This window comes from Periplaneta americana, chromosome 14, assembly GCF_040183065.1.
Source record: "Periplaneta americana isolate PAMFEO1 chromosome 14, P.americana_PAMFEO1_priV1, whole genome shotgun sequence".
NCBI classification, from domain to species: domain Eukaryota; kingdom Metazoa; phylum Arthropoda; class Insecta; order Blattodea; family Blattidae; genus Periplaneta; species Periplaneta americana.
Window position 1 is genome coordinate 107850659 of NC_091130.1, and position 26982 is coordinate 107877640.

The following is a 26982-nucleotide window of genomic DNA, read 5'->3' on the forward strand; positions in this document are numbered from 1 at the left end:
AAAAAAAAACAGTAATTTAGCCTGTAAACAGAATGAGAACTAGTATTTTAATTCTTTAAAATGTGTGAAAACAACGTAAGTGAATGCAATCTAACAGAACTGTTAAAAGTAGTTTATCTGGTCACATTGACCATGGTTACTTCGTCTTATGAGTTTACTTGATTGTTTTCTATTCCCACATTATTTGCTAGTTCATTATACAAAAATAACTCTATCTGCACTTCTAAGTTGAAGATAAAAGAAACCCCAGAATCGTTCATACATCTGTCCTTAAATATAGTATCCAAAGACACGTCATTTGAGTAACACAAGATATATCAGTGTTTTCATCAACTTTGATAATTAGCTTCTTAAATTTATTTCTTGATATGAACTCGAGTAACCTCAAGAACTGCATCCAAAATGTCGTTTTGAATTGTTTCAGAAATACCTCTGATAACACATAATTTTTATATTATAGGTGTTTCCTTATAGTTATATCCAAGGGAGTTACAATTTCACTGATCTACGAAAAGCATAAGAATTTTTTCACTATCTTTACAATCCTCATGATTTCTCGGTGTTAGTTCATGTGTTCCACACCTAGACAATACATATGTTTATAAACTTGTTCGTGTTTCTTTCGACAACCTATACTCATTGTTCATTTGATGTCTTATGTCTGTCTACTTCGATTAAGTTCATTTAATTCTGCAAATATAATTTGCATACTGCTTGCTTCTTGATTAAGTGTTTTAAGTCCAAAACAACGGTTCTTGTCTAAACACCATGAACACCAAATATTTATTGCACAAGAAAAACAAAAGAATGAATTATTGCTACAATCACATACCCAATCACATTTATCATAAATGTTATTGTTAAATTGCGTATCAGAGCTTTTGTTTTAGTATGACATAGATGCTGAACTGAAAGTTGCCATTCTATTATGATTTCTAACCTCACCTCGAAGGTGAATTGTTTACTAACAATGTTTTAATTGCATTCATATTACATAAATAACATTACAGTATATGCTTCTTATAATGAAATTATACTATAGAAGCAAACTAGAAACTTTTATACAACTACATCACATGAAACAAATTCTAAAACGCACAAATATATTTATTTATAAAATCAGATAAAGTTAATTAGTACCTAGATCTACTGATCTGCCAGTGTGGTGGGTGAAATAGTTTCACACCCTGCTCTGGGCAAGTTCCGCTATATCAGCTTTACTTCATCGCTGTTTAGAAACACTATGAAAAAAGTGGCATGCTCGCTGTAGGATGCAGAACACCTGCACCCGCAGAGAGATAAATAGACCAACCACAATACTACTGTATCTCCTTTTTTATATTGATTGTATTATTTTATTTCTATTTCTCTTGTTTGTAATTATATTCTTTATTCTGTATATTTAAATTTAAATTTAAATTTAAATAAATAAATAAATAAATAAATAAATAAAAACATGATATTCGAGTGTAGGCTTTCACGACTGGCGTCAGTAGGAGAGAAGTTTTCCGGGCTATCAGGCCATGGTCTGTTGGTTGTGTGACCAAACGTTTCGTTCACTGCTGTGGTGAACATCTTCAGTGGTGTAGAGTACTGATGCGGCTGGTTTTGCTGCTGTGCGTGACGATGACAGTCTGCGCTAGCTGCATCGTCGTATTTATAGTGTGTGAGGGGGGCGTGGCTTGCTGTTGTCTCCATGGTCCGTGCTCGGGATTGTATTACTCGAATGTGCTTGGAGGATGGGCTTGTCCCAAGACCTCAAGGTTAATAAGGCCTGGTATCCAGCGTTAAGAAAGACGAACATCAAACCCGCCCGCCAAGGACAATCGAGTAATACAACTCTGAGAGCGGATTGTGAAGACAACAGAAAGACCGTCCGCCAAGTACATTCAAGTAATACAACCCTGAGCGCAGACTGCAGAGACAACAGCAAGCCACGCCCCCTCACACTATAAATATGATGATGCAGCCAGCGCAGACTGTCATCGGCACGCACAGAAGAACTAGCCACACCAGTACTCTACACCACTGAAGATGTTCACCGCAGCAGTGAACGATATGTTTGGTCACACAACCAACGGACCACGGCCTGATAGCCTGGAAAACTTTTCTCTTACAACCACATGATGTTCATTACTGCTACTCTTAATTATTATTTAAGCAAAACAAACAATGCCTATATTTCACTATAAAATATAATACAATAGAAGCCCTATTTAAAGTGGTTGCTAGCAGATATATTTCACCCCTGCATTAAGCTTAAGCACGGTATACTGGAATATGACTATAGGGTCACAAATGACAGGTTGCATGGAGGTGGGAAAGCCTGTAATCTAATACACTGTTGTATACATAAATTTAAATTATTTACAAATGTGAATTAAAAAATACCAACTATGCAATTTATCCCATAAAAATTAAAATACAGTACACTCTTTACACTCTGCTGTTCATTACACAATGTACAGAAAGATTAATTTTGTACTGTTTTTAAAAATGTTCTCAAATTTTGTTACCAAGAGATTTCCACCACAAAATCAACCATAATATGCAATAAAATCATTATTACCATGTAAATCATAATGAAATTTCACAACTTGAGTTCTGATAACAGGTTTCAAGAGTGGTATTCCTGCACTTTGTTTTATTTAAAATCAACTGTATAAACACTCATCTAGTTCGCTATCTTTACCTAAATTAGTCTGTTTTCTTTGTAATCTCACTTCACTCTCAGTGGTGTCCACAAAACTTTTACGTTTATATTCCTCTTTCATCCATCCTCTAATTGTTCCTTCTGGGATGCTGCACTCTTATGATAAACTTACTTCTGTTTTCCTGTTCTACACATGATAATTTTGAGTTTACCACTCACTGAATATGCTTTGCATTTCTGCAACATCACTCCATGTTTATCAAACTCAAAACTCAACACTCAGGATGTGTGATACAGACTAAAAGATTGTTATAAATTCAACCAACAGCTTCTCAAGTTTTCTGAAACGTGAAGGACATATCTCAAACAATTGTATTGAAGACTTGCTGAGGCATGCAAAATCCCTTGCAATGCAGTTTTACCCCGAAACGAGTCATTGTCCACTACGAGTTGTGACATATCCGACTAGCAGATGATAAACTGTACTGCAGAATAATGCTCTTTGCAGGCTGCTGTATTTCACTAATTTTTAAAAGCAAAAAATATAGGAAGATATATATTTTCTCCCACGTTAAATATGAATTTGCAATATAGTGGACCACATTAAATGGGGCTTCTACTGTAATAACTGTAATAACAATAACAATAACAATAATAATAATAATAATAATAATAATAATAAAATGGACTAGGAAAGAAATTCTGGCGAAGGCTGTCCCTGGTTTCCAGTTTAAGGGTGATTTACAAGGTGCTGGTTTTATTCGCTTTGAACAAGCATCTCTACTTGTCAAGCAATTCGCTGGCAAAAACTTCTAAAAGATGGTGCTTCTTTTGTTTGCTAGCAACTAATTTTCAATTTGCAGCATCTACAAGATGCTCGCTGAAAAGTTGAACATGTCCAACATTAAAGGCCTCCCCACACCAACGCGAAATATTCGCAGGCATGGCGGCGACGATTATTTCGCGTATACAGCGGCAACGAAATTCGCACGTTACCCCACACCGACGCGAAATATTCGCAGCGCTGACGGAGACCAAATTTCGCATATGCAGAGGAATATCATGTCGTAGCTCCTATGATAGTCAATCAATCGCACTGTTATTTTTATGATTGGCAGGTCAATGTCTGAGGAAAGCATGGAACAAATTTTGAAATCAAAATTGTTTTTAAAACGCTGGGGAAAAAAAAGATACTAATTTGGAAGTGATCTGTTCAAAATATACATTTAGACCTTCAGAAGTGGTTAGCGGTAAACTTTTTTATTTTTCACGTTAGATGGGGGGTCAAAGTGAATGAAATGTTGAGAAAGAATGGAAATTACTTTTAAAAGTTGCCGCTATTCAAAATCTTCACTGGTTTTCAAGTTACGGCGAGTTAAAGAAAAGAGTATTTTTTACTTGGCGAGAACTCAAGACAACATCTTGTCTGCTAATACAGAAATCTTTGCTCTGATTTCAAATCCGCTTACAAAATACTTCCATCGCTTACATTGGTTTAATTACTCATATGTGTTTTGAAATGTAATAATAAATATTAAAATAAATGTAATTAAAATATAAATAATGCAATTAAAAATAAATGTAATCACAATATTAAAATAAATGTAGTTACAATATTAAAATTAGAATACATTTAATTAAATTATTAAAAGAAAAGAATCAAAATGGGGAACGATGATACCTAGTATTTAGCCCATGCTTGTGGTTGCAAACGTTGTCAAAGAACTTAAAGCTTTGGAGGAGAGAACACATAGAAAAAAATAAAGAAGTGTGGGTGAGAAAGTGAAGTCCACATAGAAAAATACAAAAGTGCATCAGAAACAAGAAGTTAAAGATATTTGAAAAGATAAATTACCTATGAAACGAATATTCAGAGAATCCCTCATAACATGAATTAACATCCCAGGACATATAAATAATTGAAAACAGTGAAATGAAATAAAAGATCCTTTATTGGTAATATATTTTTTATTCCTACTCAGAGAGATGACATTGGAAGATTCTCGGTCATTTAGCAATTTTCTGGGAATTGATGAGAGTACGATCAACAATCTCCTAACATGATATAAATCATTTTAGTGCCGTGGAATCAATACATTCACATTTGGAAACAATTATTATACTTTAATTGTCCGCGTTTCTATTATAATGTAATATAATACGTCTAAACCACCTCAAGAACATATTTTTCATGTTTTTTTTCATCATTGGATACAAAAAGAAAACCATGCTGACTTTTATTAAACGTTTTAGCAAACTAATACTCCATTGAACGTATAATGGCTACATTCACTAAAATGCGCTCTCAACGCAGAAAGTATCATAAAATTCATACAGTATTTGCAGTTCTAAATCTATGATCGTGCAAAAATAGTATGCAATCCACGTATGTTAAGTGCGTAACAAAATCTCGAAAACAGAAGAGGCTCTACTTCGTCTCGTCTTTTCTAACTTTTCTTTGATTCTGTTAGAATGCGTCCTTCAAGAGAAGGAAGACAAGAGATGATGCCAAGTCTAAAATCTGGGAGGGGTTTGTCCACAAGTAGTGATATTCGCGTATAATTAATAAAATTATCCTGTTTATGTGTAAGTGTACGTGTGAAGCAGTATCTGCTAGGTGTAGATTTTTGCTAATTTTTTTCGGCGATGTATGAAATGGAGGGGGAAAGGAACTGGCCACTCTACTCCTGGCCTAGTTGCCTCATAAGTGGTGCCTTCTTGGTATCAGTTGTGAGGTTCAGGCTTTTCTTCGGAAAACTGACTAAACAACAATCCTATAATATTGTATTTAATATTTAAAAATTAATTGCAAGTCGGTTATTTTAACATTATGTAGACAAATATCGCATAATAAAATAAAAATATTAGATGAAGTCCAAAACATTGATTATTATTGATTGAGCTGTAGTAACACCAAACGAGAGTACTAATGTTAGGAGATACAGCGCGAATCTGTAAGGTTTAATGAAAACAATTAATAGGCCCATTTATGTTTATTGAAGCAACTCTTCTGTAGTAGCTAATACAACAGTTCCTAGAGTATTTCATAGGAATAAAATATGAATGGATTAGTTTTGACAAAAAAATTGCTATTAAATATAGGCTTATATGTTTGCTTTTAAGAATGAAACCTTTCGTAAACTAAGAAAATTATTAACTTTGAACTATTAAACCTTAGTAAGATGTTAAATGACGCAAAGTTCATATAGGTAGGTTCTCTAGAAATATATTTATGTACTAAGCAATGCTATGATATTCTGAAGGACTGATAAAAGTCAACAAAGATGCGAATATGAAATTATTCCTTATAGACAGGCTGTATGTAGGCTAGAATTTTTCTCTTAAGATATGTTAAAGATGTGAATAACTTACCACTTTCATTAAATTACAATTGGATTGCATCTCATATTGCCCTTTTTCCTTACTTACTTGTAATCCTCTAGAATAAATCGTATAATACTGGATATTTCCTTACAATTTCTCAAAGAACGCCATCATAAAATTCGCGGCGGCAGCGAAAAAAACCCCGCAGGTGGCGAATCTAAATTTCAACGCTGCAGATTTGCAGACGTCCGGCGATACATTCGCGTCGGTGTGGGCGCACTCATATACCGCAATGTACACTGAGATAGTGGCAACTTTGCGAAGTGAAACATTCGCCACCACTGCAAATATTTCACGTCGGTGTGAGGAGGCCTTAATGCTCCCTCAAAGTGATAAGAGAGCGACTGGTGAATAGATCTGCCTTCTGCACATGTGTGAGACAAACTGCTACCAACAAAGAAGGTACAAACCATATTTGAAAATGTATATGTGATGCATAGTGAAGCGTCGTACTCTTGTTCTGTATAATTTTTTTTTTTCCAAGTGGAATGACACCGAAATTCAACTGGCTGAAACATAACGAAATATGGTTGCTCCAATGGATTACAGTCTTAGAAAAAAGTTGTCGCACAGATACTTTATGTCCCAGAAAGGAGGCAGTGCACATGATCAGACATATAACGAAACAAAACTAATTGAATACCTCAACTAGTCCTTCTCTTGTGAACCAGGTCGCACGTCCTCTGATCATGCACACTGCTTCCTTTCTGGGACTTATAAAGTATCTATGCGACAAAACTTTTTTCTAAGACTGTACTTTCTTCAAAAGCTCTTAAAATTTCTCACACGTTAACTTTAATATTTTACAGTATGTGATTGGGTCCTCGAATTCTCGTTCCTTAAATAGACTATCTGAAGCCCCAGGAGTTAACCTCTGACCTACCCATTTTCGTACCCACACTTATTTTTTTTCGTTTTTTGCGTGTTTATAGAATCGCATATTTGGGCTTGAATAGCTCGTGCACAAAGGGTAACAATGGCTCGAACAACATTCTCCTCTGACATCATGACATCTAACGCTGGCAACTTCCTATTTTTACCAGCACCATGTAAACGTTTATTGGCTAGCGAATTTTGTACTCAGATATTTGCTCAGGGAAAGAGTCAAGATGCCGACAGAAGAAGCTAGTGACTAGCATCAAAACCAGCACCATGTAAATCACCCTTTAGGAGCTAGCTTTACAATAATCAAGATCTTTCTAGTTTAGGGGCTAGCTTTACAAATCAATCTTGAAGAATATACACTCAGCTTCCAGAATTCTACATCTTATGTGACAGTTTTTGATCTGAAGCATACTATAACCACATATTTACAACATGTATAACATGGGAAGCCTTGCTGAAGTTTCTTTCATCAACCTGAACATGTAAACCTCGAATTTAATGGTGAGCACTCATAGTAACCACTGAGAATGACTTTATTTACCAATGTCATTCCCTCATTCAAAAGAAAAAATATACGAGTATTCCAGTGTCATACTATTATTAAGATATTATTCAGGTCACTTTATAATAGATAAACTTCCATTTCAGAAGGATTTGCAAATGGTTTTCTTTAACACGATGGGTTGCTTACATAATACTTTAAACCTTAACAATGTCTGGCATACCTGCTGCTGCTGAGATGAGCTAGCTTTATGTTGACTATTGGTGCCACTTGAAGTCTGCGGACTGCTTCTCTGTACTATATCGCCTCCATCTCTGCTACTTCCTTCTGCACCCTGAGAGCTGTTTTGTGCACATGATGACATGTGCTGTGGCCAATGATGTTGCTGTAAAAATATATACATATCTCTAGTTAGGCCCATATTTACCAATGGGCAAACTGGGGCAGTTTCCCGGAGCAGCGGCGGCATTTTTTGCCCAAAGGGCCTGCAAAACATTCGCAAATTTTGTTATGACTGAGGCAAAAAAACACGTTAAAAATCAGTACTTACATATTTATCATCTTTCCGAAAAAAATATCATGATACTACATTCAAACAAGCCCTAAATGAATAAAATAATACTTTTACTACAACAAAGAGTGATTACTATTTCATCTGTGAAACGGCATGTAGTGTCGTTTCCATTTCCAAAGCAATAATAAACATGTAGCATTTGTTAAAACAGTCTAAGATATTTGTATGGAATTAAGCTAGAAAAATCAATGACATTCAATATTATAAGAAAATAATGGAAAGGAATTGACAGACTAACAGTTACTGGCAATGTACATAGGGTTTAATACAGCATACCTGATCAAGGAATTGTGAACCAAAACGTCCTTACTCATTTTTCAAACTGCACAGTGCTCACTGCTGAGCTATTTATGTTGCGTTTGTTTGCAGTTGCATATGTAGAGTGATGGAGCCTGGTAGGTTGGTAAGTTGGTATGTGATTTAGTGATTATTTTATTATTAAAGAATCAGTGAGCACAGAGTTAAATGAAATAGTATGTAGTACAAAAATAATAAAAAAAAAAAAGGGCTGTTCGGAACAATGAATTAAACAAATTCCAAAACTAGAATTACTTCTTTAAGAAATCCAATTCAAAAAGTTCAGTCGAACAACCTGGTATTTCTGTGTCCACTGCTTCTAACTTAAGTGATAATATTGTTGAATCAAATCATAAAGATACAGTAGACGGCATGGACAAATCTTTGCCAGGAAATGATAGTGACATTTTATTCCTTCCAATAAATACAACATAGTAAAAGATAGGTTAAATTAATTTATCAAAAATATTAGTTAACTGCTATTTTTAAAACTTACTTTTATAGTCATTTAAATATTTTTAAAAACACTTTTAAGTTGTGCTTTATGACTGTCAATTTTTCATCAATTCTTCCAAGAGCAGAAAAACTATGTTTAAAACTGAGTACACATCATTTATGACTTAAAGAATTTTCTACTAAATTATTAGACAGGAAAATGCAGATTAGATCATCAGATATGCGTGATACAAACCATATGTTGATAGAGTTGGTCAACTATCAAAATGCTCATACAAAATCTCTGATTGATAAGCCATCACATATAATTCAATTACAATTGCTTCCTCTTCAGTATGAGTAAATTGAGTTACTGATGAGTAGCTTCACTGGGTTTTCAAATTATCTTCATTATTTTTTCCTACTGAATGTTTTACTGTAAGTTTTGAAATTGCTGTGAACAGCAGTAGCTATACTACTATGAGGTTAGTAACAATTAGATATTATTGTTTAACACTATCCTATATTTATAGATTTATTTATTGTTGTAGCTCATTCATTAATTATTTAAATTTTATATTATTTACCCCAAAATTACATACACTGAAATCAATAATCAGAACACATTTACATTCCAACCTTATTCCATCTGTGAACCACACTCATCTCCTGTTTTATTTGATATTTTTCGTATTTATTTCATTTTGGTAGTTTTCTTTATCCATCTTGTTTTTTTACACGTTTGATTTGCATTTGCACCTCTATGCTATATTAGGTTTTCGTAGTGAACTGTACATTGTTGTTTCAGTTTCATTGCTTAAAATTGTACAATAATTTTTTACAAAAAATTCAGTTATTTTGGACTACTTGCTCCTAAGGAAAAAACCATGCCTTGAAATTGTGATAATTGTTCAATAATCTGTTCAGTTACATCATCAATCAATCTTCTTAATGTATCCAGCTGTTTGCTGACAACAAAGTCCATTGTAGTCTATTCAGTTTTTGTTTCTCATAAGTAATGGGGGGGGGGGGGTATTTTGATCGGTATTCATTATAGATGCCTGTTGCTAGTAGCCAGAGGTGGGGTGTAGTCAATATATACTGCAGAGCTGTGTCTTCTGCAACTGGTACTGATGGTTTTAATTTACTTCTTTTATGATTTATGGATGGACAGTATAGAAGAATGTGTTCCAGATCTTCATCATGATTATTACACCACAGACAAGTAGGATTATCAGAAATGTGAAATCGGTGTAGGTACATGTGTAACAATGAGACCTGTTCTGGCTCTTGTTAAAAATGTTTGAGTTCAGTTACATCATGATGTGTTACAAAAAGTTTCACTGTTTCCAAGGCAGTAACAGTGTCATTAAAGGACACAAGATTGTTGGAGACATGCAAGGGCAGCTTCGAATTTTCACGAATTTCAAAGTTAACCACATCTTAACAATGGACATGTACTTTGTTTTTGTGTTCTTATATGGCAAACCCAATTTCAAGCAAAATTTATTTATACTGTAAGATATAAATGAAGCTTCATATCTCCCAAGGTTTAAAGCACGATCATGTAAGTGTAAAGACCGAAAAAATAAAAAATGTATATCCAAAATAAATTAACCTGGAAAGTACAGGAATTTTTCCGGGCCTAAGAGGGGGGGGGGGATGTTAAAAACACAGTAGTAAAGAAATGTGTAAAAGAAGCTGTACATAATATATTGTATTTGATTAACATTTCATGTCATACCTGGCATGGATAATCACAGTACGACGTGTTCCAGCAGCAATAGAACAAAGCTTCCTTGCCACAGTTTGTGCACCATTGTTTCTTCTTTGTTTCTTCTACAGCCCTTTGTTTGTCCATTTCACATTGCCTTATGGTCTCTGCTACTGCTCGTTGTCTTTCACTTTCCATGCTGGCTCTCATCTCCATCATCATTAAATCTAAGCAATAAAAAAACTGTTATAGCTATACCCTAATATCAACTTCAGTCAACAGTAACTGCATCGTTGAAAGTTGACTTTAATAGGCACATGCAAGCAAATGAGATATTGCAGCATTTAAATCCTTGTCAGCTATGTACTATAGAGGTATTTAAATTTTGGCGCCAAAGGGTTAATATACAATGTGTAACAGGACCTCACCGGCAAATTTTGAGGAGTGATAGGTCACACAAAGAGGACAGTTTTTTTAATAGATGACATATCTTTCATGAGTTATGCGTCCTTTTTAGAAGTGCATTCCGCATCACAAATGTTGCATAAGTGTGCACCTGAGCCTTTAATCTGTATTATCCCTGTCACACTGCAGTAAGTATGTAGTCTGCTGTTCAACTGTAGTGCACCTTCAATCCACCTTATCATCCCCGTCACACTGCAGTATGAACAGAGGTTTGTTGTTCTACTGTATTGCACCTTCAGTCAGTCTCGTATGTAACTTCGTTCTAGTGTAGTGCGCCTTCAGTCCATCTCATCAGCCTGTCCCAATGCAGTACATATGTAGGTTTGTTGTCCTGTGTAGTGCACTTTTAGTCCATCTTATCATCCAATGAAAACAACACAACCCTGCTATGTTCAAAAGAGTTGGACGATCAATGCTGCAAAAGTGTCAAAACTGAAATGAGGTACAGAAGGGCATGCAATTTGAGCAGCTGTTTACAAAAAAAAATGATCCTCTCTGTGTGACCTAACACCTCGTATTATATGTCTGTCCCTGCATAATGTCATAGTTTGCAGTGAGGGGAAAGAGAGATGGTAGTGGTAGTGGTGGTGGTGGTGGTGGTGGTGGTGGTGGTGGTGGTGGTGGTAGTGTTGGTGGTGGTGGTAGTAGTAGTAGTATTTTATTTTATTGGGTTATTTTACGACGCTGTATCAACATGAAGGTTATTTAGCGTCTGGATGAAATGAAGGTGATAATGCCGGTGAAATGAGTCCGGGGTCCAGCACCGAAAGTTACCCAGCATTTGCTCGTATTGGGTTGAGGGAAAACACCGGAAAAAACCTCAACCAGGTAACTTGCCCCGACCGGGATTCGAACCCGGGCCACCTGGTTTCACGGCCAGATGCACTGACCTTGTAGTAGTAGTAGTAGTAGTAGTAGTAGTAGTAGTAGTAGTAGTAGTAGTAGTAGTACAAGTGAGTGGCAGGTTAGATAAGGCAGTGTAGAATGTACTTACTCAAAATTTCATTCAGAGAAATTTGTTTGCAACTTAGGATAAATTATTAATTTTTTGTCTCTGATAAACCTCATAAAAAGTATACAATATTTTAATTGAAAAGTGCTTCTTTCTTCAAATAATAACTATCTTGAAAAAAAAAAACCCTGATCATATGCCTTTATTGTAATACATGGGAATAAAAACCCTTGCTAGACATCCACAGGAATGTCTTTCTAAGCTTTATTCTGAAGCACAAAATCTTGCACTCTTTCCTAAGATAGACACATTCGTAAATCATCATTTCTTACAGAGCAGACATGTGTATTTGGTGACAATTGTGTGATGATCTTGAAGTTTGCAGATTGTGTGAACATTTTATTTCTCATAAATTGTTTGAATCATATTAGTGGATAAATCTACATAATTACTTATTTCTTAAACGTGGAAACTTCATGTTTTCATTATTTTTTTCTGCATAGATCAGAGTTGCCAACCAAGTACAAATAACAATAAAACATTACGAGACATGCCCATTACGATTGTATATTATTTAAGATAATAAAATTGTTAAAAATTATATGCATCAATTATGTGGGTATTTATCTCCAAAATTTTATAAGGAATAGTGGAATGCATCCTAATGCTGTGGTATCTATCATATGTACAAATACAGTAAATTTTTTATGGTTTCCTGGTATTATCATTTTCCCATTTTAATCATTGTTTTTGTTCTCAATTTTTCTACAAGACAAAGGATTGAGGTTTCACTGTATAGGTAAAGCATCTAGTTGCAGAAACAAATTTACAGTATTAAAAACAGAAAGTGTATTCCAGAGGAAATAACAATAACATTTTGTGTGTGGATCTTTTAAAAGTCTTCACAGTTTCAAATTGCTCTCGTTTTTCTTTTTGGGCTCATTACAAAACACAAGTGTTAAAGCTGTCCACTGCTCAAAAACTTCATTAATTGATTCAAGAAGAGAGTGCTAATGGGAGCTAACATACTTCAACATTTTTTGCGACTCCATGTCACATATTTTGATATGCTTTAAAAGAATTTTGTATTTTACAACTTTTAAAAAAATAGTAAAATACAGTAACAGAAACAAAAAGTTATCTACATTTACTGACAACTGGAAAGATGCTTTTGAGCTGGAATGTGTATAAGATGACATAAACATACAGAATATTAATAAACGAATTCTTTTTCTTCACAAATATGGCAATACCTTCTATTGTATTGTACCAATCATCATACAGGCAATGTTAGAAGAAAAACATATGTAGTTTTTGCTGAGGTACGCCCAGGGAAAACAATGCATTATCAGTAACAAAAAAAATTCCTTCTCCTGCATGATGAAAAAATGGTTAATATTTTAATCTTGCTGGGATTTAAAATAAGCTACAACTAGAGGATAAAGCTTATTGAATATGCACCAGTACTGCTATCAGTAGTCAAAGGAAATGGCATTTCTTGCAAAAGTTAAACTCTTTCTTTTTTTGTACCACTTGCTACCTATTTAACTAGTGCAGAGGATTTTGTTCTTGCACAACCAAGTTCATATGCTACTTTAGAATCAGGGAACATTGCTCTAAATAAAAATACTGCATGCTCAGATACAACTAATGGAATAGCCTATTGTGCTCCAAAAGAAATGATGTAACAACAATTCGGCAATTTGTGACCATCATTTCATCATTATTAACAAAGAATTATGAAACAGCCTGTTTCCTGATTTCACTTGGTCATAAATGTTTTATGCTTATTTGAACAGACATCTAGACCACAATGAGCCACAGAAAAATTACACGAGCACAACTGCAGAACATATGGTTTTCTCTAACACATGAAGTAATTAAACATGGCCATTCTTTTGTATAACCATCTCAATATAATTGCAACACTGCTGTCTTCTTGCTAGTGGATTTAATTTAGGAACTGACATACTTCGTTTTAGAAGACCACGCAGGATTCAAATACACTAAATCACAGTCACAAATACATATGAGCCGTTCAGAGCAAAAGTGGTGTAAGTCAAAATTGGGTAATGAGGTTTAAAGTAAAAATTCTGTAAAATACAGTGCAAAGTAGCAATAATATGGCCTTCCTGCTATTCACTGACTACTAATAGTTTAAATAAAATTAATATTAATTGCTACTTTGCGCTGTATTTTACAGAATGTTTACTTTAACCCTCATTACTCATTTTTTATTTACACCACTCTTGCTCTGAACGGCTATATAAAAAAAGAGACGAAAAACAGAAATGAATTATTATTATTTTTTTTTTGCAAGCACTTCATGCCAGCAATGGTTGCTACAGCTACCATATCAGGACCAGCAATGTAATAAACAGGACAATTTGATCTGCTTAGTTTGTAGATGGTGTGCATAGAAGCAAAGAGAGTTGACACATTATCTTTTTGGAAAAAGTGTGTGTGTGTGTGCATGCGCGTGCATGTGTGTGCGCGCGCTTGTGATGCCACTATAGCTTCTTCAATCGTAATAGTGGGGAAAATTGGTAATACTTGGCACTTCTGGCATAGGTTTATAATAATAGAATGAATAGAATGATATGTTTAAGTTCAGTTATTGATATGGACAAGAACATATTGTGAATTGATTATTTTTATTATGAATCATTTAGCATCTCTTTCTAATCTTCGGGGAGAAACTAAAATGGAACCATTAATATAAGAACTTAGCCAGAGTTTGATTTTATCATTAGAAAATTTTAATTTCAAACACATGTTAGCAATACTAGAAACTCTCTTCACTGTTATTGCTGTCCAGTGTTTGAAGGTGATGAATCCTTACCAGCACTGCTACTATAAACAAATTTCAAATAATAAGATGTACAACTGTTACAAAAACTCTGACAACAATTCCCTCTCCCACAAAATATTACCTGCTTTTGCTTCTTTACAATTAAGCTCAAGTTAAAATGCCAGATGGTAACATGATGCTAACAGGAAATGTCTGATTTGTAGATATTCTGATGCATGAGGGTCCAAGCTAAAAGGGTCAAATGTAAATTATGATGACCTGGCTAAAAAGTGTCTGTGAATCAGCTCTACAAAATATGTATGAAAGGAAAGCCTTACGAACCTGTATTGTGCTTCATTTCTGCCATCTCTTGATTATGACGCCACTGTAGCTTCTCCAATTCCAATTGTAAACTTTTAATGGTAGCCTCAGGGTTGCCCATGTTGGACAGATCCCGAAGTATTTCCTCTATTGTTGATCTCAGGAAGTCACTCAACTGTATTATACACAAATAATGTTTGCAATTTCTTAGCACATAAATTATCAATAATACTTTTACACATTCGAAGTAATCTATGATTAGAACATATCAACAATGATCTAGATTTTAAGATGAGACGTTTATAGTACTTATTCTTAACTTTCATACTGCTTCCATTTAAGACTTCAAATATTTTGACAATTACCATAATTTCTGATATTAATCTTAAGAAAACATGTTATATCGCTACTTATCATTATTATTCACTGTTTTTAGAGCTCAATAACAAATTAATCTATAAACGATATATTAAATATATCTATTATATCAGTAAATTTTACTGAATCCTTCTAAAGAATAAGCTATTTATATCGATAAAACGTATCAGGTTTCAGGACATTACATCAACTGTTTTATTTCGGTACTAATCTTGACTTTTGTAGTCCGATATATGGTCTATTGTATAATAAAGTCTCTAGTAATTGATAATAACTGAAAAACGTTTCAGTTACTTGAGCAAAATATTTTTAAAGCACTCATCGATGTTGTTGGTTTTAGACTTTAGACATGTTGCAAATAATGTCTGTCTGAGTGGTTATGTTGCATTCCCGTTTCCTACACCCTTTTTGCTTTAAAGACTAGTGCCTTCGCTGTAAAGCCCTTTCCTGAAAATATTTTCAGTACGAAATTGGAAGTCTATGTAATATTATATGTACAACTTTTTAAAATCATTTAAATAAAAGGGCCCGGTTAAGTAAATAACTGTCATGTAAGTTCTCGTATCGACAACTCTGTGACATAACCCCTTGGATGGACAGTAGAAGGGTTCTTCATGCAATAAACTCCAATGTTCTGATCTGCATGGAGTCACGTGAATATATTCTGTAAATTATTCTTTGGGAATTTTAAGAGGCTTAAACCAGCAACAAATATAGATTTGCACTTGATTCAGAACTGCCAATTTAATCTCTACAGATAGAGCACACTATGGACCAATCTAAGTCCTAAATGTTTAAATAATTTTGGTGCAAAACAAGGAGGTAGAGGAGAAAGAACAGGCTGCTCTAATGTAACCTCAATCTCCTGAAGCCCTACTACCCAAAAATCGACTTTCTGTAACTATTATGAGCACATAACATATGTTAGAGTTGCCATATTTTGATAAGCAAAAAAAAAGGACACTTTATCGACACCTACTTCCAAACAGATCGCTATCATAGATCATGTACAATATTGATATATGTATAGTATGTAGACTAGTATGAAGCTGAGAAATATTGCTAGTAGTAATTTTCTTAACCTTAAATAACAAAATAATAATATAAACAAGTGAATTGGTTATAATTTAATCTTTATAACAATGAGTCTAATTATAAATCACAAAAAACAATAAAAATAATACAATTTCAATACTTTGGTATCCTATATTGTTATATATGAAGATATTGTACCTGCAGTCTCATTGGGTTGACTTTTCAATTCAATATTTTGGACTGCAAACCACCATTCTTCCAATCGAAATACTGGATAACTATTGGAAAGAGCTTTATCGAACCATGTTTACTTCCATTAGTGGAAACTCTGCAATAAAGTATTTCATTTCCTTCACTGGTTTTTAAAACATTTCCCAAAGAATCAGGTGCCAAAACAGAGTTTATAATTGCCTCTGTCTTCATTTTTCCACAATAAACTTCTTCGCAATATCCGAATCTGGGCACGTCGTATTCAGTAGGCCAGATGTGCATGCCATCACATTGTAACTACTGTGGTGTTTACCAGTGTGGAAAACGAAAGTTTCCTCTGCTGTGGTTACTTCATCTTACAATTTTCTGCCAGGTTTTACAAAAAAAGTCAGTTCATTTTGTAGAAGAACTTTCTCCTCGAACTGCTCTTTTGTGTTTTTCACAATCCAGATGCGCTTTCAAATCAAGTCCTCATTTATTCATCACTGAAACAAATGTACCGGCTTTACATACCATGCATTCGCTCTCGAAATCAGCTCTACCTCTTCGAAAACGAGGATACTTCTTCTGTAACTCGGCAGAAAATGTACACTTTCTTTTTGGCAATTCTTCTCGTACAAACTACAAGCATGCGCAGCACAACAAAATACCGTTATGGAAGTCGGCAGCCAGCAAGCAATAGTAATCGGAACATGACATGTAGCATTGCCACCTAGTGGCAACAGTTTTAAACACAAGACGCAAGCTTCCAAACATTACAAAAATAAAATATTGATAATATTGCGGTCAAAGAGTACAGAAAGAGAAATTTACGAGAGCATTTAAAGTGGGGTGGACTAAAGTGTTACTTAACTGTAACGATTAGAAGGTTCCAGTTACAACAAACACACTGTTACAAATGTTTGAGGCATTATCCTTCACTAGTAACGTCGTATTTTAAACTTAACCTAAAAACCTGGACAATTAGCCAAAATCCGGACCTGCCCGGACGAAAAATTTAACCCTAAAAAAGAGGACATGTCTGGGAAAATCCGGATGTATGGCAACCCTAACATATGTAATATTCTTACATATATTGTTCAAAATGATAATTGACCTAGCAGTTACCTCATTAAATGGTGATTTTTTTTTAACATATTTAATTTTCCACAAAGTTTATATAAATATATTCCATCAATTCAGATGTCTTCTCACACTGTCACTGATCTGCTGTCAGACAAATTTCGTAATTCATTTATAATTGAGTCAGTCATGAACTGCTCTAAATACTACAGCAGCTATCAAAATTTCTTCTGAACTGCTTTATGACACCACAAGAAATAATAGTGAATGTACTTGACGTAATAGTCTTAACCATGATTTACGCATCAGTGTCCACTTTACAAGATGCATGTTGCAGTCCATATAACCCATTTACCTACTGTTAGATTTCGGAGACTTGTGAATCAGGCCTAGAAACCCACTCCCAATGAACACCACATCCACTCTGGTGGCATTCTTAGCTTTTAGTGCGCATAAATCTAATGTATATTCACAACACTAGCTTCAACCTCGTCGTAAGTCTATTTTCTGTCAGTCAACATACACACGCAGTATGACAACATATGATAAACACAAGAACAGGAACATGTAGAGTAGCTAGCCTAATAGGAAAGGTAGATTAATCTCCACTTCCCTGTCGAGAAACAAACCTAGATTCACAAAATTTGTATCAATAAATAGTAACCCTTGAATCAGAGCAGAGGAAGACAAAATCAATCTAAACTCAAACATAAAACAAAATCAATCTAAATTCAAACATAAAAATGAAAAACAACTGCATTACTGTTACTAATGAATGTACCTTGCTTGCATGTCTATTAAGTTCGGCAGAGACAGGTCCTGCCTCAGATACCACTGATGGAGGATGCTGCGCAAGAAGAGGACCCTGTGGTCGGGGCTGCAGCTGGGGAGGCATGCGAGAAGTACCAGGCCCCTGGCCTGCAGGTGAGATTCTGGCACTATTTCCTCCTGGATGCGGCTGACCATGAGGTACTTGCATCATTCGTGTAGATATTATGTCTGGTCCACCATTCACTAAATGAGATGGGGCTCCAATATTGCCATTTACAGTTCTGAGGGCCTGGATATGATTTGTAGTGGAAGTAGGTGGATTTCCTAACATGGGGGGTAACACAACCATAGCACTACCAGGATTATTATTGTTATTATCACTACTGCCAGCATTCTCTCCAACATTGTCTCCAGATTGCTGTGCTGAGATGATCATATCATGTGGTGAAGTCCCATATGAACTACGTCTAGAATCTGAACTATTCGAATTTGTACCAACTGAATTACGTCTTAATAAAGATGATTTGCTACCATATGTACCAACTCCATTAACAAGTTCAGGATGAGTTTTCATTTTTACATTAGGCAAAATGGGCCTATTTGGAAATGATTTTCTAGCCCTAGATCTTGCTTGAAGAGATTCATTACTATTTGAAGGTCTCTGTTTCTTTTGTTTACTTGTATTATTTTGTCCTGACAAGGCATTCTGGACGGCTAAGGGAATCAATGTACTGGAGGTAGTATTTGTTGAATTATTTGAATCATCATGGTCACTCTCGTGGTCACATTCCATATCCAATGGCGTCACAGGACCAGGACCTGCATCTTTAGATGTACCACTATAATTAGCACCAACCACTGTCAAGCTTATATCTTTCGAAAGATTAACACTAGCTCTTAGTTCATTAACATTTATATCACTGCCACTAACCTTACTCTTACTTGAAGTCTGTATATCCACATGATCACTCTGCTTTTCATTGATTACCGTTATTGTTATACTAGGATCAAGAAATAATGAAGGAAAAATGCCATCCTTTTCCGACACAGAGGCAGGACTATCATTACTTGCTAATCTTTCTTTGTCATCCAACAAAGACAAATTTAATTTCTTACTAGTAAGTGACTTGACTTTACCAAACTTCTTGTCATCACTACCTATTACTTTATCAGCACCAACATCTCTGTTTTCTGACGAAATACTCTTTTTAGGCTCAGGAGATGATTTAGTTGAACTCTGTGTACTAGAAACTGCTGAAGATGATACTGATGATGATTCAGTAACTAATTCGTCGGGGTCTATGGGTTCTTCCTTAATTTTTTTGTCTGCAATGCTATTAATTTCCAACTCTTTGGCAGATGAACTAGCTTCAGCCTTCTCTCTATCTTCTTTTTCTGTTGATGAACTGATCACATTAGCAGGGGTGATAGTTACATCATTTCCTAACCGTGCCTGAGTAATATTTAAATCATTTGTCATATTTTCTCCTACTTCTTTAGATGTATCAGTACAAGTGGCACTCTGTTCATTCTCCTTATTAACTACATCAGATTCATCTTTATTATCATTCTCCTTATTAACTACAACAGATTCATCTTTATTATCATTCTCCTTATTAACTACATCAGATTCACTTTTATTATCTCCACTGCCACCAACACTTTCACCTTCATCCTTATGATCATCTGCAAGTGGAATTTCTTCACTCTGTGAATTTTGCTGTTGTGTTTGTTGTTCTTCCACTTTATCAGTTTCAGAAATGTTACTTTTTACTACCTCTTCTTTATCACTAGATGGAGTCTCTGCAACACCAGTAGTTTCATCAGATGGAGTCTCTGCAATACCAGTTGTTTCATCAGATGGAGTCTCTGCAATACCAGTTGTTTCATCAGATGGAGTCTCTGCAACACCAGTAGTTTCATCAGAGTTATTTTCTACAGGATTTGGTGTCTGTGGCTCCAAATTACTCTCAGAATCATCACTCTTGATTTCAGTTTCATTTACAGTGCCTGTGTCAGGTGGTGATTCATTAGCAGTGACTTCTTTATTGTGAGCTTCCGATTCCATAGCTAATTCTGAATCTGATTCTTTCTCGGATCTTTGTGCATTCTCTGACTCTTTTGTACTTTCTTGAAGAGGCTCAGATACTACACAACTATCAACATTTTCTCGGTTTTCCTCTTCCTTCAAAGATGCTTTCTTTTGTTCACTTGATACAAGCACATCAACTTCGCAGGTCTCAGATGTATGAGCAACGCTGTTCTCAGTGCTAATTCTACTGTAACCATGTTCTGGTGTACGTTTCGACGAATCCATTTCAATATCACCATCTCCACTTTCACTTGTGTTATCATTCAATACATTCTTTAATCCACTATTTTCTACCATTTCCACTTGTTCGTCATTCTCAGTCACCTTGGACCCACTTTTCGAGTTAATACTGTTACTTTCGTTGGAAATGCCACTTTCAGTGCTTGAATCATGTAATAAGTCAGTCTTATGATTAACAGCATCACTTGATCTGTTTTTAAGTGAACTGTCCAACGGTGAAGTATTTGAATTATCTAAATTTGATGCAGATTCATTAATGTGCTGATCATTAGATAAAGTTTCTTGTTCCTCTTTGAGCTGTGCAGGAGATAATGGACGATCGTCTTTATTAGATGAAAAAGTCTGTTCACTATCGGACTCCTTTCTTGCACCTGTTGCTTTATTACGTGACTTTTCATCTGATGATAAAACTATATTATGAAGAACTACTTTAGGAGAATACTGTTTTCCATAACATTTACGTTCTGATTTGAGTGGCGTTTTATTAACAACAGGTGACTGTGACCGATCTCTTTCTAATTCCCTATCATTCTCTATATCAGACAAGTCACTTCCACCATTTAACAGATTTTTAGTCCGTTCACAAGATGTTTCTAAGTGCAAATCTTCTGTTTTTCCCTGTTCTTTGGCACAACCAGTTAAATTTTCAGTTTCGCAGTCTTCAGAATTTTTTGAGCCTTCACTAGCCTCTTCTTTCTCGTTGGAAACATTCTGTTCTCTCCTATTATTTTCAGAAGATGTTTCTTCCACAGAAGATTCCTCATTAGACATTCCTAGCCTCAGCAGCTTCTCCTGTAGCTTGTCAGCTATGCTCGGTCCTGATAACACCTTTTTCACTACTTCAGAAGCAGCAACTCTTGCCTTTCTTTCTATTTCATTACTTTCATCCTTATCCATATCCTCATCGTCTGTTAACTTCGCATCATCAGATGGAAGCACATTCTCTCTGCTATCATCCCCATCCTTTAATTTCCTATCATCTGATGCAACACTATGTTTATCTTCGTCACTTCCACTAACTTCCACACTCACAGACAGTTTTGCAGCACTCTCTTCAAATCTAGACCATTCAATAAGAGATGCACTCTTTGCACTTGCCTCAACACTTGCACTATTTCCCCTATCTTGGACATTAACCCCATCACTTTCCTGACTATCTTCACTAGAGCTACTTTGCCGAGACACTCTACTTCCACTGGCTGTTCTTTTTCGAGATTGATTTCCTTTCTTTTCATCTTCTGAGGTTTCAGGATATCCATCTCTCTCCCAAGTTTTTCGTTTTTCATTTCTGTTTTTGTCTGTGAATTTTTCATTTTCCAATGCCATGTTTAATTCATCTGCTTCAGATGTCTGTGATTTATTTCTCTCCTAAAACAAAAAATTTCAGTCATTTCAGCCTGAGTGACTCACATATTATTTTTGAGAATAACCTATAATGAATATGAAAAATGGTAAATCACAAATTAAAATCTCACTTTATCATATTATGTCTATATACTGGGTGTTCAGTTCAAAATGTGTCATGGCTCGCTGTATGTCGTCATGTGGCTAGCCGATGAGCCTAGAGAATTCAATCTTCCTACTCTTCCACAGAGGTGTATTACCTATATGCCAGAGAAGTTGCCTAGCCAGTACGGCGTTCATTCTGAAGAGTTCTTACCGATACGTACGGTAATGCCGGGTAGTGGCAGGAATGTGAACTGTTTGGAAACATGTACTGAGGTGAATTTTTTTCTTACTGTCGGGATATGGGGAGAGGGTTAAGACGATTACTTACGTATTTGTTGACATTAACTTCGACGGTCAACATGAACACGGAGCATTTGATTTGTATTGTGGAATGTTGCCATACGCAATCGATGATAACAAATACCCTGCGACGACTTGCCCGCGCAAAACACAGTTCGAAAGAGGTTATGGTAGCACACAGACCGTACAGACTGCCATCTGTTGCTACGACATTCAAGTTATACTGTACACGTTCTCAAGTTCAGATTGAACGCCTTGATTAATAGGCAACTTCTCTGACATAAAAGATGAAACTCGCTTCAAATCTCTGACTCACAATAGTGACGTCATGACACACTTTGAAATGAACACCCAGTATTACTACTACGTGATTGACGAATATCTTACACCAATTACTGCGACTTCTATTACAACAAAGGAATGTAACAATCTTAAAAATACACATTTTGCGAAAATATTTTTAACTGAAAGAAGAATGATAGAAACTTGTGCACATCAACAAAAAACAATGTTTAACACTGTATTATTTATTTCACAATTACTGCAATAATGCTACATCAGTCACAGATTTTAATTAGTTGTCATGATTTCAGTAAGAAAAACTGAAGAATTTACTTCGACGAACTTCATCTACTGTAGCAAATTTCATTCACAAATTTATAGAACGTATGGAGACTTCAGGGATAATAATACTGATCACGAAACAGATGCTGCATTTCATTGCAACTTCTGTCTCTATTATTGTGATGTGGAATACAGAATATCACTAGAACTGACAAAATCATTACTTAATAATCTATGAAATGACCCAAGAATCTATCAGGTTTTTTGGAGTTGCATCATGGAGAAATAAATCCAAAGTATTGCACAAGTAGTAACAATAATGAGATAAAAATTACACATACACAATGCAAGAGTACCATGAAACAGTCTAGAGATGACCACTAACTCTCCATAATGAAGAAAATTGATTTCGTAAAAAGTTAATATATATTTTCGAATGCAATTAACCTATGAAGTGTTGTTCTTCACAACCCAACTTTCAAGTTTCAAAAAAGTCTTAGAAAAAAAATAATACAAAAGGATGGCCAACTCAACCCAGGTCTTTAGTCAACCACCTCATTGAAATGAATGATAATGCTACTCTTCCATTTTCCCGGCCAAAGTTGATCACCGAACAGTGACGACTGCATTTTGTTTGTTGTAATAGCTACAATAATTGGTGTAATAGCACGCTATGATCACTTATTATGTCGCTGGCTAAATGTTACAAGGGTGTATGTAGTAATATTTCTGATATAGACATAGAACCTTGTAATATTGATCCAGCGATGTGTCAAGTGAAGTCTAAACATCCACTGCATACATAATACTATAGTGTTGAAGGTCACAGACGAGGAAAAAATAGAATTATATTATACGACTACAAATGGTCAACTCAAGACAGTCTGATGGTATTAAATTGCTAACAATTGCATTATAATTAATTATATTTAAAATTACAATAATTTTAGCTTCCATTTAATTGTTTACATACTTTATGTTGAAATAACAGTATACAACTAAAATAAGCATTTGCACGAAAACTTCTGTCCATAAAGTGATGCAACTTAATCATTGGCTAACTGGCTGAAATATCAGCTTTCTAAATTGGATATTCTGGTGGGTTCAGTACAATAATTGGCAGATTTTTATGAGGTACTCCTTTCTTCTCAGTCAACATTCCATCATTTCTACATTAATTGTTATCATTAACATTTGAATTTAATGCAGAGCCAGCTCCCATGGTGCACCACAAAGTACAAGTTTTGGAGTATTGCTCCTAGAAGACGATTGGAAGGGAGTGAAGAGGTACTTAACCATGTATATACATTGTGTGGGAGGCAAAGGCTAATTGGGATTTCCCGGTCTCTGATCGGGTCAAAAACCCTGATAGAACTGATAATTAACCCTTGCAGTGAATTTCAGTGAAGTCCAGGGGGACTAATTAGTCAAATCCACTCTCCTCACCTTCACGCTGGGACCCCCTGGGATCTTTTTAAGATGCAAAAGAGAGAGTGGTTTCCAGAAAGCAACAAGAAGCTGCCGCATTTATCTTTTGTCAAGAAAAACTGCAAATATGGCATGATGAGTCTTTCCATGGCAAAAGATTCTGGACATAAACCATCCCCACATTCGGTTGTCCAAGAGGGTAATGCTGGGAAAGGACACATTATGAAGCAACCCAACAGAGAGAAGAAAATAAGATTGAGGATTGGAAATGGAATGTAAGGACTCTTCTGCAAGCAGAAGTTGGAAAACTTGAAGGAAGAAATGAGAAGAAACAAAGTGGATGAAGTGAACACATGTTGTATATTTCCTTGATATTGGAATGAAAAGCAGTTTTAAAATAAAGATATTTTAAACCTCATTAAAATAAATTATTTACGAATTCTGTAACATTTGTCTTAATTAAAAGAAATAGTGTACCTGCTTCAGAAAAAATTACTATCTTATGTTATAATATTGCATACATACCCGTCCTTCTCCAATGTTATTAGAACGATGATATGTGCGTACAGAGTAGCCTCCTGCATGAAGCTTGTTGCGTTTTGAGTTGGGTGGTCCAGTATCATCTTCACCATTATAACCAGGCAATAACATACGCAATTGTTCTCTTTCACGAGCAGGATTAAAGTGAGTACGAAATGGTGCATGCTCGAAAATACCAAACTTATCCCGCAACTTTTTGGCATGTTGTTCAACTTCCTAGAAATAAGTTCATTACAGTATTATAAATAACAAAGTATATAATAGTTATTTATGCAACAAGTGGATAATCTTGATGATAATGGCATGAGTGAATGTTTGCTGCACTCACTATTGTTTGCGTGACAATTTTCAAGAGTGTCATAATAAGATTATCCACGAGTTGGATACAACACTTCATGGCATTTTAGCATTATAAATTGTAGGAAATAAATTATGAAAGAAATTCGGAATCCATAGCTGACAGTCTTTTCATATAAGGTGTTCAGAGCTAACGTGGATCAAGTCCATGAGACACAGTTTTGAGATAATAAGACTTAAAGTTAACTTGCTCTAGCAGATTATCTAATTTAACTAGCAATAATTTTATTGCTCCATTCTCAAATTCTAGATTTATAAAATATAAACAATTGTGATGTTAACTGATGCATGTTTATGTGATATTACAGAAGTGATACAAAATTGTTAAAGATTAGAAATAAATGATATGTTACTTTCTGTCCTGCATTTCATTTCTTGTTACGTCACACGTAGAAGCGGTAAGCAAGATAACAAGCATTCCGGTATTACATCATAGCGAATATGTCATTGCTTTTATTGGCACGCGTGCTATAATAAGCCAATTACGCACATAACAACCTGTTTATAATGCTAGGATGGCATAAATTAGTTACGAACTAAATTCTGCCTCTAATTTTTTATGTTCATTTTGTTTTTAAGTTATAATTACAATTTTATTATCTAGCTATGTGTACAATGATACAATTCTGTCACATAACTTATCTCATCATTAATTACAGTATGTGACAGAACTATTACCAATATACACATTAATAAAACATTGTAATCTACTTTTAAAGCTTAAAATAAATACTGAAGGATGAACTGTTTACAGTTCTGAGAGTCAATTAAACATTTAAATGAGGTTACACAACACGCAGTCTGTATTTCAAATTGTTTCTTAATGTTGAGAAAATTGCAACTATTAATTAGCTAACTTCTTTCAAACATGTAGTACAAAGTGAAAAATATTTCTGAAGACTAATCTGAAACTACAATGCATTTAATATTTAAATGATAGTACAAAATATGCACATATATTGTCAGATGAATATGTGCATGAAGAAATTATTCACTATGAAATACAAAATTTTCAAGTAAATGGTGCATCAACCTTCTTAATCAATCAAAATGGGTGCTGAAAACTTAAAACCCACTGTAGTTCACTGCAGCCTTAAATCAAGATTTCCTCCAACAAATGAGGGGTACTTTGATAAGTGTTCATTATAGATGCCTGCTGCCAGTAGCCAGAGTTGCATTGCGATCAATATAATATATTGCTGGCTGGTATCGATGACTTTAATTTACTTAGTGTAAGCATAAAAGAATGTGTTCCAGACCTTCATTATTATTACACCACTGACAAATAGCAACATGAAGGTGAAATTGGTGTAGCATGTAGTCTGTTCTAGTATTTGTTAAAAAATATTTGAATATGTCTTGGCAAGTTTTTGTACATTTTCAGATTCTTTGCTTTCTTTCATATGGCTTGTAAAATAAGAATTGATGGAAGCAAAGACATTCGATAAAGATGCCATGGTCTTGGCTGTAAATATGTTGCCTATTGCAATGTTATCAGCTTTCTTATTTCCACAGTGCTAGTTATCTATTTAAATATTATTTTCTTTCAGAGTTTCTTGAGTTTATTCAAATGCTTTTGTAAA

At 34.9% G+C, this 26982-nt stretch overlaps 1 protein-coding gene across 4 annotated transcripts in view; it reads right to left on the bottom strand.

Annotated features, from left to right (window-relative positions):
- Window positions 1-2: 2 nt before the first annotated feature.
- Window positions 3-26982, bottom strand: part of Zmynd8 (Zinc finger MYND-type containing 8) — a 160546-nt gene continuing 133566 nt past the window's right edge. For all 4 annotated transcript variants that reach the window (XM_069845882.1, XM_069845879.1, XM_069845880.1 and 1 more), the window contains 5 exons: window positions 25028-25258; window positions 18440-22129; window positions 14995-15148; window positions 10475-10671; window positions 3-7809 (listed from right to left, as the gene is read on the bottom strand). In XM_069845882.1, the coding sequence (XP_069701983.1) occupies window positions 7567-7809; window positions 10475-10671; window positions 14995-15148; window positions 18440-22129; window positions 25028-25258 (4515 nt within the window). In that variant the 3' untranslated portion in view covers window positions 3-7566. The remainder of the gene's footprint in view (window positions 7810-10474; window positions 10672-14994; window positions 15149-18439; window positions 22130-25027; window positions 25259-26982) is intronic.